Source organism: Pan troglodytes, chromosome 9 (genome assembly GCF_028858775.2).
Source record: "Pan troglodytes isolate AG18354 chromosome 9, NHGRI_mPanTro3-v2.0_pri, whole genome shotgun sequence".
NCBI lineage: Eukaryota > Metazoa > Chordata > Mammalia > Primates > Hominidae > Pan > Pan troglodytes.
Window position 1 is genome coordinate 65,912,732 of NC_072407.2, and position 17,675 is coordinate 65,930,406.

Here is a 17,675-nt window from a genome sequence, read left to right on the forward strand (position 1 = left end):
CATATTTTTAGTAAACACAGGGTTTTGCCTTGTTGCCCAGCTGGTGTCAAACTCCTGGGCTCAAGGGAACCTCCCACTTCGGCCTCCCAAAGTGCTGGGATTACAGGCATGTGCCATTGCGCCCAGCCCCATGCTGCATTTTTTAAAACAGAAGTTATTACGATGACAAAAAATAATTTAAAATATTATAATGGTTCAGACAGAAAAAGTATTCCGTTATCTAAAAAGGAAGAGTGAAAAAGTCATACCCAAAAAGCCACATACTGTATGATTCCATCTATATGTCATTCCAGAGCAGGCATAACTACAGCACGGAAAAGTGATCTGTGATTGTCACAGGGGTTGAGGAGAGGGACTGACTAGCAAGAGGCGTGAGGGAATTTCAGGGGTAAAATTTCTATACTCTTCTACATCTTCATGGTTTTTTTGTTTGTTTTTTTTTTTGTCTTGTTTTGTTTTGTTTGAGACAGAGTCTCGCTCTGTCTCCCAGGCTGGAGTGCAGTGGTGCGATCTCGGCTCACTGCAACCTCCGCCTCCCAGGTTCAAGCGATTCTCCTGCCTCAGCCTCCCAAGCAGCTGGGACTACAGGCGTATGCCACCACGCCTGGCTAATTTTTTGTATTTTTAGTAGAGATGGGGTTTCGCCATGTTGGCCAGGCTGGTCTTGAACTCCCAACCTCAGGTGATCCACCCGTCTCAGCCTCCCAAAGTTCTGGGATTACAGGCATGAGCCACCACGCCCGGCCTACTCTTCTACATCCTGACTGTGGCAACCATTCTGCAATTACATGTGTTTATTAAGACTCACAGAAGTAAACACTGAAAGGGTAAGTTATAACTTAATTTTTTTTAAGAAACTAAATTTTAAAAATAAAAATTAAACACAAAAAAAATTTTTTTTTTTTTTTTTTTGAGACAGAGTCTCACTCTGTCACCCAGGCTAGAGTACAGTGGCATGATCTCGGCTCACTGCAAGCTCCGCTTCCCGGGTTCATGCCATTCTCCCACCTCAGCCTCCCAAGTAGCTGGGACTACAGGCGCCTGCCACCACATCCGGCTATTTTTTTGTATTTTTAGTAGAGATGGGGTTTCACCATGTTAGCCAGGATGGTCGCAATCTCCTGACCTTGTGATCCGCCAGCCTGGGTGACAGAGTGAGACTCCGTCTCAAAAAATAATAATAATAAATAAATTTTAAATATTTATTTACAGTTTAGAAGGGAAAAAAGCTGTAATTTTTTTTTTTTTTTTTTTTTTTTTTTTTTTTTTTTTTTTTTGACATTCAGCCAAGCTGCCTATTCTTTGTAAGGGCAAGAGATACATATTCCCAAGCTCAACACATAATTATGCTCAAGCTAAACACATAATCTCACTCAAGACAACTTCTTTTTGAAAATGAAGTAAAAGACAGTGGGCTCACCTATGGAGCCCTACACACTAGTTAGGAGCAAGGGCTTGATGTTCACTTGGCAAGTTGGATATCTTTAAAAGACACTGCTAAGTGGAAAAATGGGGATGAGCTCTGTAACAAAATGCCACTTATATAAATTAAAGATACGCGGCCAGATGCAGTGGCTCACGCCTGTAATCCCAACACTTTGGGAGGCCAAGGTGGGTGGATCACCCGAGGTCAGGAGTTCAAGACCAGGCTGGCCAACATGGTGAAGCCCTGCCTCTACCAAAAATAAAAAAAAGTAGCCAGACGTGGTGGCGTACGCCAGTAATCCCAGCTACTCAAGAAGCTGAGGCTGGAGAATTGCTTGAACCCAGGAGGTGGTGGGGGTTGCAGTGAGCAGAGATTGCACCATTGCATTCCAGCCTGGGTGACAAGAGCGAAACTCTGTCTCAAAAAAAAAAGGAGGCCAGGCACAGTGGCTCATGCCTGTAATCTCAGCACTTTGGGAGGCCGAGGCAGGCAGATCACGTGAAGTCAGAAGTTTGAGACGAGCCTGGCCAATATGGTGAAACCCCCCATCTCTACTAAAAATACAAAAATTAGCCAGGCGTGGTGGTGCACATCTGTAATACCAGCTACTTGGGAGGCTGAGGCAGGAGAATCACTTGAACCCAGGAGGCGGAGGTTGCAGTGAGCCAAGATCGCACCACTGCCCTCCAGCCTGGGTGACAGTGAAACTGTCTCAAAAAAAAAAAAAAAAAAAAAATGATGATTAAAGGGAACAAATAAACACAGAAGACAGGGGAGTCTTGTAGGGACCAGCAAGGACAGGGCGCTATGAAATGAAGATATGAATAATTCACCTCTACCACTAAGATCCACCTAGAAAAACAAGTACTTATCATTATACACGTCACCCATTCTCAGCTGAATCAAAACTAAGAATCCAAAAACTCATGTTCTAAATTTAGAAGTATGAAAACTGCAGTTCATGGGCCAAATTTGAACCTCTGCCTGTTTTCATATGGTCTGCCTGCAAGCTAAGAATGGTTTGTACTTTTTTTTTTTTAATGCTTGGGGGAAAAGTCAAAGGAGGAATAGTATTTTGTGACACATGAAAATTATATGAAATTCAAATTTCAGTGTCCATAATGCTTGAGTGGAACATCGCCAGGCTCATACATTTACATTGTGTCTACCCTGGCTCCTCTCTACAACAGCAGGGTTGAATAGTTGTGACAGAGACCATATAGCCTGCAAGATCTAAAATGCTTACTATGATGGCCAGGCGCAGTGGCTCATGCCTGTAATCCCAGAACTTTGGGAGGCCAAGGCAGGCAGATCACTTGAGGTCAGGAGTTCGAGATCAGCCTGGCCAACTTGGTGAAACACTGTCTCTACTAAAAATACAAAAATTAGCCACACGTGGTGGCGGGCTCCCGTAGTCCCAGCTACTCAGGAGGCTGAGGCAGGGAGAATCGCTTGAACCCAGCGGCAGAGGTTGCAGTGAGCTGAGATCACGCCATTGCGCTCCAGCCTGGGCGACAGAGCAAGACTCTATCTCAAAAAATAAATAAAATAATAAAATGTTTACTATCTGCCCATTTACAGGAAAAGTTTGCCAACCCCTATTGTAAAAGAACCTACATTGATTCCAGGAATGCTACTGCACTGCCTTGTCAGGTAGTTCTCTGTTCCAGGATCAAGGTCAGGGCCAGCAGAGTGCCTGAGAAGAGAACTGCCTCCTCCACGGCAAAGTTCAGGAGAACCCCAGCCCACACAGTGACCAAGGCTCTCCCACACAGCTCACGCAACAACAATGGCAGAGTTGAGACTCTGCACCCACGGGATTTCAGAACAAAAAGCCTTTATCTTTCCACAAAAGCAGTGTTACTAAGAGCTGCATAGCAACCATTTTCCTTAGCAAGCAAACTGAGGAGCAATTTCTGTTCTCTGAAATTCACATTGAAAAAAAGCAACTGGGATGCCGGGCTTAATACCCAGGTAATGGGGTTGATCTGTGCAGCAAACCACCATGGCACACTTTTACCTTTGTGACAAACCTGCACATCCTGCACATGTACCCTGGAACTTAAAATAAAAGTTGAAGGGAAAAAAAGAAAAGAAAAAAAACCCTAACAACCATCAAAAAGGGCTAGTTAAGTAAATTATCCTACACACACACACACACACACACACACACACACACAGATATTAGAGAGAGTAAGGTGAATTTACATGAGCAGGCATGGAAATATTAATTGAGAAAAGCAAGTTGAAAGACATTATTATTCCATTGTTGCTTAAAATACATTTTTAGGCCAGGCACAGTGGCTCATGCCTGTAATCCCAGCACTTTGGGAGGCCAAGATGGGTGGATCACTTGGGGTTAGGAGTTTGAGACCAGCCTGGCCAACATGGCAAAACCCTGTCTGTACTGAAAATACAAAAATTAGCTGGGCATAGTGGCACATGCCTGGAGTCCCAGCCACTCGAGAAGCTGAGGCAAGAGAATCACTTGAACCTGGGAGGTGGAGGTTGCAGTGAGCTGAGATCACGCCACTGCACTCCAGGCTTTTTCAATAATATATATATATCATAGACTTTTTTATACATTTATACAGAAAACGTATTATACACTACATATGAGCTAAGGAAAATAACCAAGCTGTTATATATTACATACACAACAGTGGGTGGTTGGGATTCAGAACTTTTATATTTCATGTTATATTATTTTATTGTTTGAATTTTCATTAATATGAATTATTTTGACAATAAAAATGTTAAAAAGTATTTAAAGGGAAAAAATACTCATGTTGATGGACTTGCAGTTTTTAAGTTGGGAAAAGTAGATATTGTCTGTTGCCAAACCTCATGAAACTGCCTCTCAACTGAAGGTATTAATTTTCTTTTTAATTATATTCTAGGCTGGGCGCGGTGGCTCACACCTGTAATCCCAGCACTTTGGGAGGCCAAGGAAGGTGGATCACTTGAAGTCAGGAGTTTGAGACCAGCCTGGCCAACATGGTGAAACCCTGTCTCTACAAAAAATACAAAAATTAGCCAGGCATGGTGGTACATGCCTGTAGTCCCAGCTACTCAGGAGGCTGAGGCTGAAGAATCACTTGAACCTGAGAAGTGGAGCTTGCAGTGAGCCCAGATGATGCCATTGCACTCCAATCTAGGCGACAGAGCAAGACTGTCTCAAAAAAAAAAAAAAAAAGTATTTTCTAGTTTTCCAAAATGTTTAAATAAGCATGTGTTCATTTTAGAACCAGAAATCGAGCTAAGACTTGACAGAATCAGTGGTAATCCATACAATCACTATCATGTAAAAATAGCAAAACAGACACAAGCAAAAAGACTAGAAAGCTCTATAACAATATCCTAATGGACATTCCCTCTGGGTTCTGGGTGCTGGGGCTAAGCATGGTTTTTGTGATAATTTTTGCTTCCTTCTATTTTTCTATATATTCCAGGTCTTCTGCAATGAGCATCTTTTAAGTTTACAGCATGCTTCTCAACATTTTATCATGAAAAATTTTCAAACGTTCAAAATTGAGGCCGGGCGCAGTGGCTTACGCCTTGTAATCCTAGCACTTTGGGAAGCCAAGGTGGGTGGATCACCTGAGGTCAAGAGTGCGAGACCAGCCTGGCCAACATGGTGAAACCCCATCTCTATTAAAAATACCAAAAAAATGAGCTGGGCATGGTGGAGCACGCCTGTAATCTCAGATACTCGGGAGGCTGAGGCAGGAGAATCGCTTAAACTCGGGAGGCAGAGGTTGCAGTGAGCCAAGATCACGCCATTGCACTCCAGCCTGGGCGACAAGAGCGAGACTGTCTCAAAAAACAAAACAAAACAAAGTTAAAGGAAGTTTTTTAATGAACGTCTGTATACCTGCCACACAGATTGTGCAATTATGTGGCTGTATTTGCTTCATCACAAACATGTCCATCTATTCATTCCCTCTGTCCAGTGTCTTTTTTGTTTTTAGTTTTTGTTTTTGTTTTTGAGACGGAGTCTCGCACTGTCGCCCAGGCTGGAGTGCAGTGGCACGATCTCGGCTCCCTGCAAGCTCCGCATCCCGGGTTCACGCCATTCTCCTGCCTCAGCCTCCCGAGTAGCTGGGACTACAGGCGCCCGCCACCGCGCCGGGCTAATTTTTTGTATTTTTAGTAGAGACAGCGTTTCACCATGTTAGCCAGGATGGTCTCGATCTCCTGACCTCGTGATCCACCCGCCTCAGACTCCCAAGGTGCTAAGATTACAGACATGAGCCACCGCGCCCGGCCCTTTGTTTGTTTGTTTGTTTGTTTAAGAACTAACGCACTGAGGGAGTCCCAAGCGATGTCAGGGCAATGACAACACAGCCGACCCACGCTCTGTGCTCAAGTTCACGGGGTTCCTGACTCCAAGTCTGCAGCCTTGATCCGCAGCTGTGGTTCTCAGACCTGAGCCTGCACCAATTACAGAAGAGGGGGTTGCTGACATGCAGGATCACTATAGCTTTTTGGCAATTCCCCTCCTCCGCCATCAAGGGCGCGGTGTAAGCGGCCAACGACACCCCTGGAGAACCCCTTCACCTTGGGAGGATGCCCACCTCTGCTTTGGAGGGCCTAGAAACCCATACACTGGCTGAGCTGTGTGCCCGGCACCAATCTAGGCACCTGGGCTCTGTGATCAGGGCGTGGAGCTTTTTGTTCAGTAATAGGAGACAAAAGGTTTTTTAAAAAATACCTTAGTAGGCCGGGGTGGTGGCTCACGCCTGTAATCCCAGCACGCTGGGAGGCCGAGGTGGGTGGATCACCTGTCAGGAGTTCAAGACCAGCCTCGCCAACATGGCAAAACCCCGTCTCTACTATAAAACACACACACACACACACACCCCTTAGTAAATAAGTAAATAATCTAGAATATGAGAAGAGATCCGAAACCAACGGAAAGAAAGAAAAAGCAGAGCGGAGCAGGGTCGGGAGCTGAGCGCTGGTGGGGTGGGGGCAGGGGGTGCAATAGGAATTAGAGAGTCAGGGAGACTCCCGGAGCGGCGAGCTGGAGGGTGGCCTCGCCCGGAGGCCGGAGATGAGCCTTGCAGATGGCTAACACCTCCGGCAGGGGGAGCAGCCGAGCAAAGGCCCCAGCGGGGCGCGTGTCTGAGCAACAGCAAGGAGGCCAACGAGGCCGGAGTAGGCGTGCGGGGAGGGCAGAGGGTGGGAAGCGGGGGTAGAACGGAGGGTCCAAGAAGAGCAGCCGGTCCGGAAGGCAACGCAGCACCTGACAGCGCTACGCCTTTGCCTCTGTCACTGGCAGGGGCCACTGCCAAGTTTAGAACCCAGGAGACTCAGGATCCAACTTGGGTTTTAAAAGGGTCCCTCTGGCTGCTGTGTTGAGAAGAGATGAGATGTAGGGTGCAAGGAGGAGGCGGGAGCCTGCTAGGAGGCAACTGCAGAGAGGGGGGATCTGGGCATGAGTAGTAATGGATGCTGGATCTCCTTTGAAGCTGCAGCCCACCGACTGTGCTGATGGAACGAGGTGGGGTCTGAAGGAAAGAGGAGTCAGATGACTCCAAGGTGTCTGGACAGAGCAACTGGGAGGCGGGATGGGGCTGTTTAGAGACAGGGTAGGCTGGGGGAGAACCAGGCACTCACGCTGGGCAGCGGGTATCCCAACGAGAGGCGAGGACACAGCGCACACATCAGTATGGAGTTCGGGATCACGGTTTAGAATGAGGATCATCTGTGATCCTTATGAGATCAGCTCCTACTGAGAGTTGGAGGCAAAAGCCTGGCTGAAATGTGTTTGAGAGAATGGGGACACAGTGGCATGTGCCTGTAGTCCCAGCTACTCAGGAGGCTGAGGCTGGAGGATCACTTGAGCCAGGAGTTCAAGGCCAGCCTGGGAAACATGTGAGACCCCATCTCTAAAATTTAAAAAATAATAATAATAATAATAATAATAAAGAAAAGAGAGAGAATGGGAGAAGATGAACTGGAGGTGATGTCAAAGAGAGCACCTGAGCACCTGAGATTTTTGTTTCGGTCTTGAAAGATGAGGGAAACTTGTATGTGGTAGAGACATAATTTAAACCCAGATCTAAGGACATCCAAATCCTACACACCGTGCTGTAATCATAGAAGCTGGTGGGGAGGAAGTAGCCTTTACGGAGATGTACGGAGAGAGGCAAGCAGGAGATAAGAAGGAGGCGGAAGGAGAGGGCAGGCAGGGCAGGGGCTTCCACTGTGGTGAGTGGGAATCTCAAGGTGCTTTTGGGGTTTGGTCAGAAGCAGGGTTCTTGGGGTGGAGCCCAAGCCTGGAATTTTTTTTAAAGTTCCCAGGTGGGCCGGGCACAGTGGCTCAAGCCTGTAATCCCAGCACTTTGGGAGGCCGAAGCAGGCAGATCACGAGGTCAGGAGATCGAGACCATCCTGGCTAACACAGTGAAACCCCGTCTCTACTAAAAATATAAAAAATTAGGCGTAGTGGCACGTGCCTGTAGTCCCAGCTACTCGGGAGGCTGAGGCAGGAGAATTGCTTGAACCCAGGAGGCAGAGGTCGCAGTGAGCCGAGATCGTGCCACTGCACTCCAGCCTGGGCGACAGAGCAAGACTCCATCTCAAATTAATTAATTAATTAAATAAAACAAAGTTCCCAGGTGATTCTACTGTGTAGCCTGGAGCAAGGCCACAGGAGAAGGGTTGTCTAAAAGGGAGGGGGGGGAGACTGAAGAGTTGGGTTAAGATGGCAGTCATGCCTCATTTCACAGGTGGGGAAACTGGAGCTAAGGGAGGTAACATCACCTGCCCAGGGCAGCCTGAAAGTGGCAACCAGCCTCTTCCTCGCCTCTGCAAAGAGAAAGAAGACAGCCCCACCCTACAGCGGACTTTACCTCTCTCCAATCAAGGTCCCTCCAGATGCACCCATGCAACTCTGACTCAGTCCAAGACCCCCGGCTCTGGCACTGTGCGGGACCAGGGAGGACAGTGAGGATGCTTTCAGAATACTTTTTAACCCAAGGGTTGAAACAAAACAAAAAGAATGTTTTTCTTTCACTCAAGGCTATGCAGGAAGCATTCCAATCCACCTACGTGCCATTTGTCTCATCAGAGTTTGAGGGTTTGGGGTTGTTTATGACATATTTCAGGACTACAAAAAATACAGAAAGTGGGATAAAGAGCATGAGTGCTCTGTTTTTAAATCAAGATGGATTTAATTTTCAGAAACAGCATAGCGATTACACACTTGGGGGCCCTGTGTTCAAATCTGAGCTCTACTACTTACTAACTATATAGTCTTGGCCAAGTTACCTAATTACTCCTAACCTCAGTTTCCTCAGCTGTAAAATGGGGATAGGTACAGCACCTGATTTGTGGGATTATCCTGAGGATCAACAGAGTTAATACCTAAAAAGCACTCAGTAAATAGGGCTTGATAACTTAGGAGCCATTCACTAACTGGCAGCTTTTACTGCCACCGTTCCCCAGGATGTTGTCATTATTTTTGATTTGGAAAGGTCACAGACCGCTCTCGGACCAGGTGGAGACACTGTGGAGGCTGTGAAACCCAGAATGAAACGAATTCTCCATGTCCCAAAACCACATTCTGTGGTGAGTGTGGAAACCCCTAAACTCACCCCCTTCACTTCTGACGCCCTGGGGGAAAACCCTGTGATAAATGGAAAGGCTGAAGTCCAAGGTGGGTACTGAGAAAAGACTTCCCAGTTGGGAATTTTGGTGCCAAGCTTTTAGGAAAAGAAAAAACCCATGAGAAGCTAGGTCTCTATTTTCTGAGGCTGCATTCCCAGAAACAGGGCCCAGCCCACCTCCGGGGGCCTCAACTGAGCCCCTCTGTACTCTATTGCTGTGTGATCTCCAAGGATCACTTCACCTCTCTGAACTTCTCTGGTAAACAGGGCTAAGACCCATCTGGCAGGGTTTGTGTAAAGAATCATTGAAATAATGGAAGTGAAAGCTGTAAAAGCACTTATGCCTAACGAGAGGGTTGAGACCCCATGCCGCACGCAGGCTGGGTGAGGACAGGGAGGAGAAGGAGGAGGCCTGGCTGCCCAGAATCCCAGCCTCGGGCACAGAGAGGAGGAGGAGGAGGGATGAACAGCAGCTGGCCTGACACATTACACTTTCCCTTATTGCCACCCTGTGCCCAGGCCTCTTAGCAAGTGGGAGAAAGATACTGGCAGCTCTGGCAGGCACCAGGCCCAGGCTCAGCAGCCCAAAGGTCATAAACATCCTGGAAAAGGAAGCAAAACTCATCCACCCTCCCAGACTTTGACCACCAGGCCCAGGCCTATTCTCCTACAGGGCAAACCTCACCTTCTGGTGAGTCAGAACTGCCCCTATACTCACCCCCACCACTACCACCAAGCACTACTGGGGGTTTTCACCTGTTACCTGGAATCCTTATAAGAGCCCCATGTTACCAATCGGGAAACTGAGCTCAGAGATGGGAATTAACTTCCCTAAGGTCTCGGAGCTCCCCGAAAAGCAGCACCAGGATTCCGCAGCAGATCTGCCTGAGCTTAAAGGTGAGGTTCTTCCCACCACACCAAGTAATTCACTCCAAGGTACTGACGTTCAACAACTGTGCTCCCATGGCAAAACTGGCCTCTGCCTCACCGCACTCTCGGCCTGAAATGCCCTTTTGCCGTTCACCTGGAAGATTCCTACTCATCCCTCGAGATGGGCTCAACATGTCCACTCCTCAATGCATCCCCTGATGCCTCAGCAAAGCGAGTTGCTGCTGCCTCCACAGCCAAGCCATAGCCCTATTATTGGATGACTCATTGTTAAGCCTAGCCTGTGGGAAGAAGCGATCAATTTCCTTGCCCAGCCTGCCAGCATTCCAAGGACCAGAATTCCGTCTAATTCACCATTATCCAGCCTGGCACTGACAATGTTCTCAGCAGAGGTGTATGGTGGAGGGATGCACGGCTTCCTCCTCCAGCCCCTCTCAGCCTGTGGCTGAATAGGGATGAAACCCTGGAAGGCCTGAAGCCCCAACTGCTATTTAAGAAGGGTCCTCTTCTCTTCTTCTCTCCCCTCCCCTTTGCACCTTAACTACTTCCACACAGATCCATCAGAAAATCAAGGAAACTCAGATCACAGAGCAGTCAATGACGGAGTCTAGACTCAGAGAACAGGGAAGGCCTATCAATTTCCTCATATTATGGAGCCTCAGTTTCACTTTGGGGTTTCATTTCCTTGGCAGCAGCTGCTCAACAAGCCACAGATTCAAGGATGGCGCAGGTGGAGGAGGGAAGGGAAAGGCTCCCCGCCCACTCATTCTAGCAAATTTGGAACACAGAGAGGAAATAAATAATCACAGCAGGAGGCATCACAGGCTGAACTAAAGGGCTCAGGAAACTGTGGACACACCCTCTTCGATCCCCCAGGAGGCTCCTGGGGGCGGCTACAACAACAACTAACATAAAAGCCATAAAAGCCCACAGTGGGGAGGCAGGATGTCCTTCCCCACTGTAGACAAATAGGAGCAAGATTGCTGTAGAGGATAGTTTTGTTTGGAGTTTTTTGTTTTATTTTGTTTTGTTTTTTTCTGCAGGCTCTCGCTCTGTCACCCAGGCTGGAGTGCAGTGGCGCAATCTCGGCTCACTGCAGCCTCGACCTCTCGGGCTCAAGTGATCTACCACCTTGGCCTCTCGAAGTGCTGCAATTACAGACATGAACCACACGTCTGGCCCAAAGGGAATTTTAAAACAATAATAAAACCTATCAAAAGTCGGTCTGCCTTTTATTACTACCATGTGCTGGCCATTTTAAACAATGTCAGTGATAAAATACCACTCCCCCAAAAAATGTCTTATTCACCTAAATTCTAATTGCTGCAGTTACCATTGAGATTTAATCATATACATGTGAGCCTCCAATTAGCACATTTTTATTTCTTATCCTTCTAAAACTTTTGTCTTCTACAAGTTAAATCAGAGAACACGCAGTTATCAGTTCCTGAAACACACAGACTCAGCCATAAGTTCTGTTTCAACAATCAGTTCCTAAAGGCTCAGAATAATTTGAACTCCATTTATACAGTTTATGTAGCCAATCTCTGTGGTCCTGCATTTTCCTGTGTTTAAACATAAAACAGCCTGTCTCCCAGTGCCAAAAGAAACTAAAAGAATGATGTTTGAAAGCCTGGGTGATTTTCATCATTTCTAAAGCAATGGATTAAATAAATGTCAAGGTTCACTATCTCTCAGCCATTTTCTCTGATTTTTGCAGAAGAAAAACTTGGGGAATTTTGCCAAATATAATTGAAATGTATGATTGGCCGGGCGTGGTGGCTCACGCCTGTAATCCCAGCACTTTGGGAGGCCGAGGCGGGCAGATCACCTGAGGTCAGGGGTTCGAGACCAACCTGACCAACATGGAGAAACCCTGTCTCTACTAAAAATACAAAATTAGCCAGGCGCGGTGGCGCATGCCTGTAATCCCAGCTACTTGGGAGGCTGAAGCAGGAGAATCGCTTGAACCCAGGAGGCAGAGTTTGCAGCGAGCCGAGATCACGCCATTGCACTCCAGCCTGGACAACAAGAGTGAAACTCCATCTCAAAAAAAAAAAGTATGATGAACTGTCTGGTGAAGATTTTGTTGTTGTTTTGTTTTTAGAGATGGGGTCTTGCTATATTACCCAGGGTAGTTTCAAACTCCTAGGCTCAAGTGATCCTCCCACCTTGGCCTCCCCAAGTGCTGGAATTACAGTAATGAATCACTGCACCCAGCCTGTCTTAGTGAAAATGTCTCTAAAAAGGAGATATTTAAGCTGCTAGAACTGATTAAAGAAAAAAAGACTTAGGCAGTATTGCAATGTCTGGAATTTATTATGAAATGGGATTTTTATAAATCTCTGCCAAACTAATCCTGATGGTTAAGGCTTTTCCTTTGTCTCTCTAGTTTTATATGAAAGCAGCTTTTGAAATTAAAATTAATAAAAAGTGTTCTTCAATCAACTGGGAGCAAAGATGGACTAGTAGATATAGCTCCCCTGAATACTGACCATGAATATGCAAAGATTGATTTTGACAATGTCATGGACAACTTTTCAGAAGTTTCAAAAACAGAAGTTGTAGTGTTACTATTATTCATCTCTGATACCATCCTACATCTAAGTTTTTCCTTTTTTCAAAAATACATTAATGTGATTAAAACCTACTAATCCATTTTTTTTCCTGCTTTTGCACTCACATTTACTTTATTTTTCATTTTTAATTTTTTTACTGTCATGATTACATACATAAGGTTTTTACTGTCATGATTACATATACGAGGTTCAATAAAAGAAAATGCTCACTGTGTTTCTTTCTGGACATTATTACTATTCATTGCATGATTATTGCTAAAAATAATGTTATCAGATAGAGAATGATATTAAAAAGTGACCACTCCAGGTGTCAAACAAACATGCCAGATACACCCTGACACCAGGCAAAACTCTTTATATGGACTGAGATAATAACAACAGTGAATTATGGTTGAGCACTCAAAATGTGTGCTAGGCATTGTTCTGGGCACTTTCTGAGTATTAAGTGATATAATCTTCACTCTGCGGCAGGGCTCGGTGGCTCACGCCTGTAATCCCAGCACTTTGCGAGACCGAGGCGGGCGGAGCACGAGGTCAGGAAGTCGAGACCATCCTGGCTAACACGGTGAAACCCCGTCTCCACTAAAAACACAAAAAATTAGCCAGGCGTAGTGGAGGGCGCCTGTACTCCCAGCTACTCGGTAGGCTGAGGCAGGAGAATCGCTTGAACCCGAGAGGCGGAGGTCGCAGTGAGCCGAGATCATGCCACTGCACTCCAGCCTGGGTGACAGAGCGAGACTCCGTCTCAAAAAAATAAAATAAAAATAAAAATAACTAAATAAATAAATAAATAAAACAAAACCTTCACTCTGGGAAACAGTGGATTTGAACTTGATGAGAGTCTCACAGCCAGATGCTCAACACTAGGAGGGTCCACCTCCAAATCCCATCCTCTGAATCCCTCTGCTGCGGTCCGGCCAGGCGGAAGGGGGGCAGTCGCCAAGCACAGTTACGCTGGGAGTCCGCTGGCAGGGCTGGTCATGGGATGAGTCAGCTGACATAGCCCCCAAGGCCTGTCCCGCTGTCCGGGTGTGGCTCCGGAGGGCAGCGCCAGATTTCTGCGGACAGACCTGCCCCCTGGCCACCTCCCTCCTGAGGGTCCCGCCTTCCGCTGGGCGCGTTTCAGGCAGGGCGCCCCCACACCGGCCCCCGGAAGGACGCGCCGAGACAACTCCCAACAGGTGCGCGCCGACCCGCAGCTGACACCGATGCCTCGCAGCTGACAGAGGTGTGGGCCCCACATCCTCGAGGCTCCTCTCTCGGAAGCAGTAATTCAGGCTCCGAGACAACGAGTCCCCACTAACAGGGGGCTCCCAGCCCCGCCCAGCCCCGCCTCGCCCCGCACTTACAATGGGCGCACGCATCTTCCCTCGCGGTGTGGACCCTCAAGGCCAGGCTCGATTTCGCTGCGTAGATGTCTGAGGCAGGGGGAGCAGGGATTTATTGTCATTAACAGGAAACTGCGTCTCCAGACCCCACGGGACTGCGGCTTCTGTTGGGCAGGGCGTGCGAGGCGCGCCTCGGACCCCAGGAACAACCACCTCGCTCCCTTTAACAACTTTCTCGCTGGGGCCCGGCGGGCGCCCAGGAGGCTGCAGGTGCCAGCGGGCGGCTCGGCAGGCTAGTCTACACCCGCCCCACCCAATTAGATCTCTTCCTCGCGGAAGGGGAGAAGCATCCCAGGCACCTCGCCCGGCCTTATCGCACCCTTCCAGGAAGACCCGCTCCACCCACCTCGCGGTCTCGGAGGCAGCGCTGCAGCCCCAGCAATTGGACCGGGTCTAATGGCCGCGGTGGCCGGGCCGGCGTGAGGTCACCCGGCCCCTCCCCGCGCCGCCGGCTAATGAGAGCCTAGCAGAGCGCCCGGCCCTGGTCCCGACCCCGGCGACTGCTGGACGCCCGCGCCCCCGGCACCGCCTCTTCCCGCCTCACCCATGCCCTGCGCGCCCAGCATCCAGGAGTCGCACACACTCGACCTCTGCACACACATCACACTGCAGGGCCATGATGGGTTTACTTTCGCCTTCACTCAAGAATGGGCTTATAGTTTAAAAACTGAAGGAGTTAAAAATATACCACCAAGGACCGGGCGCGGTGGCTCACGCCTGTAATCTCAGCACTTTGGGAGGCCGAGGCGGGCAGATCACGAGGTCAAGAGATCGAAACCATGTTGGCTAACACGATGAAACCCCGTCTCTACTAAAAATGCAAAAAATTAGCCGGGCGTGGAGGCATGCGCCTGTAGTTTCAGCTACTCGGGAGGCTGAGGCAGGAGAATCACTTGAGCCCGGGAGGCGGGGGTTGCAGTGAGCCAAGATCGCGCCACTGCACTCTAGCCTGTGCAACAAAGCGAAACTCAGTCTCAAAAAAAATATATATATATATATATGTGTGTGTGTGTATATATATGTGTGTATATATATGTGTGTATATATGTGTGTATATATGTGTATATATATGCGTATATATGTGTGTGTATATATGTGTATATATGTGTGTATATGTGTGTGTGTGTATATATATATACACACACACACACACACACCCCACCATGGCATATTGGCTGTTTTGAATTAAAGGCATTTAAAACTCAGCAGGTGCAAGAAGACCCCTTTTCTGTTTCTTAAAAGCAGATGAAATTTCCATGTTGAAGGACATCTTCCTTATACTAGAAGAAAAAGCAACATCCTTATCCTCAAAGAGGAGATGTTGAGATGGAAAGAATTCTGTACAGACCTTGTTGAAATAACTTTTTTCATTTTTTACTTTTTGGGTTTTTTTTTTTTTTTTTTTTTTGAGACAGTCTCACTCTGTCACCCAGGCTGGAGTGCAGTGGCTCTATCTCAGCTCACTGCAACCTCTGCCTTCCCGGCAAGCGATTCTCCTGCCTCAGCCTCCGGAGTAGTTGGGATTACAGGCGTGCACCACCGAGCCCAGCTAATTTTTGTATTTTTAGTAGAGACAGGGTTTCAGCATGTTGACCATGCTGGTCACGAACTCCTGGCCCCAAATGACCCACCTGCCTCAGCCTCCAAAAGGGCTGGGATTACAGGCATGAGCCACCACTCGGCCCATTTTTTACTTTTTAATTGACAAAAATTGCCACGTATTTGTCATGTACAACATGTTGTTTTGAAATATGTATACGTTGTGGAATAACTAAATCGAGCTAATTAACATATGCATTACCTCACATACTTCTTTTGTGGTGAGAACACAAAACCTCTCCGTAATTTTCAAGAACATAGTACATTGTTATTTACTATAATCACCATGTTGTGCAATAGATCTGGTGAACTTATTCCTCTATTCCTCCTAACAGAAATTTTGTACCCTTTGACCAACATCTCCCCGACACCCCCCTGTTCCCCCCAACCGCCGTAACTGCCATTCTACTCCCTACTCGTGGGTTCCATTTTTTTAGATTCCATGTATAAGTGAGATGACAAAGTATGTGTCTTTCTGTGCCTGGCTTATTTCACTGAACATAATGTTCTCCAGGAAAATGACTCTTATCTGGTAAGCCTCCCCACATAATTTAGTTGCATCTTTTTAATTTTTATTTTTATTTAAATAGAGACAAGGTCTCAAACTCCTGGACTCAAGTGATCCTCCCTCCTTGGCCTCCCAAAGTGCTGAGATTACAGGCGTGAGCTACCGGGCCCCGCTCTTAGTTGCTTCATTACAACTTACTATTCTTTGTCCAATTCGGTGTAGAAGTAACTGACATCAACTACTTCTTTGGGTCTTCATTTCCTTATGAGGGCTCCTGTGTTGCAGGACGCAGAGGAGTAGAGAGACCAGTATAGGCCAGGTGCGGTGGCTCACGCCCGTAATCCCAGCACTTTGGGAGGCCGAGGCAGGTGGATCACGAGGTCAGGAGATTGAGACCATCCTGGCTAACACAGTGAAACCCCGTCTCTACTAAAAATACAAAAAATTAGCCGGGCGAGGTGGCGGGTGCCTGTAGTCCCAGCTACTTGGGAGGCTGAGGCAGGAGAATGGCATGAACCCCGGGGGGGCGGAGCCTGCAGTGAGCCGAGATCGCGCCACTGCACTCCAGCCTGGGCGACAGCGAGACTCTGTCTCAAAAAAAAAAAAAAAGGAGAGACCAGTATAGGTGAATACAGGAGGATATTTATTTTAAGGTGCACACCAGCTCAGTGGGTTCACATCCAAAAAACTGAGCCTTGAAAAAAGACCAAGCAGGATTTTTATAAGCAAATTTACAGAAGCAAAGCAAAGGCAGTTAATCATATAATGACAGGTCACATAATCTATAGCATAACTGATGACATGGCATAACTTGTGGCCTTGCATAGCTGGTGGCCTTGTAGCTGCATTGAAAGAAAAAACAAGAACTGGCTAAATTTCTTTTAGCCAGATATTTGTCCTTTTTTTTTTTTTCTTTCACCTTTGCTCCGGAGGTGGGGCATCTGGAGCCTATTCCTTTGATTTTGACTTCTCAAACAGCATTATCTTATAACTGTCCTTGAAGTGAGCTTGCTAGGCAGAGGAAAACTTGCTCTTCTTTTCTTTTTAACCATTGCCTTGCCACATTCTGGGCTTTGGCTTTTACTTTTCTTGGAGTGAATGAATGCAGTACTTATTATTATTTTTAAATTTCTGCCTCACCTATGCCAGTAAAACTTGTATTAAAGAAATGTGTATGCTTTTCTCCTGTTAATCTTTTTTACTTTTTTGAGACAGGGTGATATGGTTTGGATCTGTGTCCCCACCCAAATCTGTTGTCAAATTGTAAACCCCAATGTTGGAGGTGGGGCCTAGTGGGAGGTGACTGGATCATGGGGGCGAATTTCCCCCTCGGTGCTGCTCTCTGATAGTGAGTGAATGCTCGGGAGATCTGGTTGTTTAAAAGTATGTAGCACCTCTCTCCTTTCTCCCTTTCTCTTGCTCTGGCCATGTGAGGTGCTCACTCCCCCTTTTCCTTCTGCCATGACTGAAATGTCCTGAAGCCTCCCCCATGCTTCCTGTACAGCCTGCAGAACCATGAGCCAATTAAACCTCTTTTTTTTTTTCTTTTTTGAGAGGGAGTTTCCCTCTATCACCCAGGCTGGAGTGCAGTGGCGCAATCTCAGCTCATTGCAACCTCTGCCTCCCGGGTTCAAGCAATTCTCCTGCTTCAGCTTCCCGAGTAGCTGGGAC

The 17,675-nt window shown here is 47.3% G+C and overlaps 1 protein-coding gene across 2 annotated transcripts in view; it reads right to left on the bottom strand.

Annotated features, from left to right (window-relative positions):
- The window catches only part of PLAAT3 (phospholipase A and acyltransferase 3), a 39,814-nt gene extending 25,355 nt beyond the window's left edge, over nucleotides 1-14,459 (bottom strand). Inside the window, exons 1-2 of one of the 2 annotated variants that reach the window (XM_016921109.4) lie at nucleotides 14,244-14,459; nucleotides 13,859-13,927 (exon numbers count right to left, since the gene is read on the bottom strand). In XM_016921109.4, the coding sequence (XP_016776598.1) occupies nucleotides 13,859-13,873 (15 nt within the window). In that variant the 5' untranslated portion in view covers nucleotides 13,874-13,927; nucleotides 14,244-14,459. The remainder of the gene's footprint in view (nucleotides 1-13,858; nucleotides 13,928-14,243) is intronic. The other variant, XM_054662377.2, reaches the window with a different exon arrangement.
- Nucleotides 14,460-17,675: the final 3,216 nt, after the last annotated feature.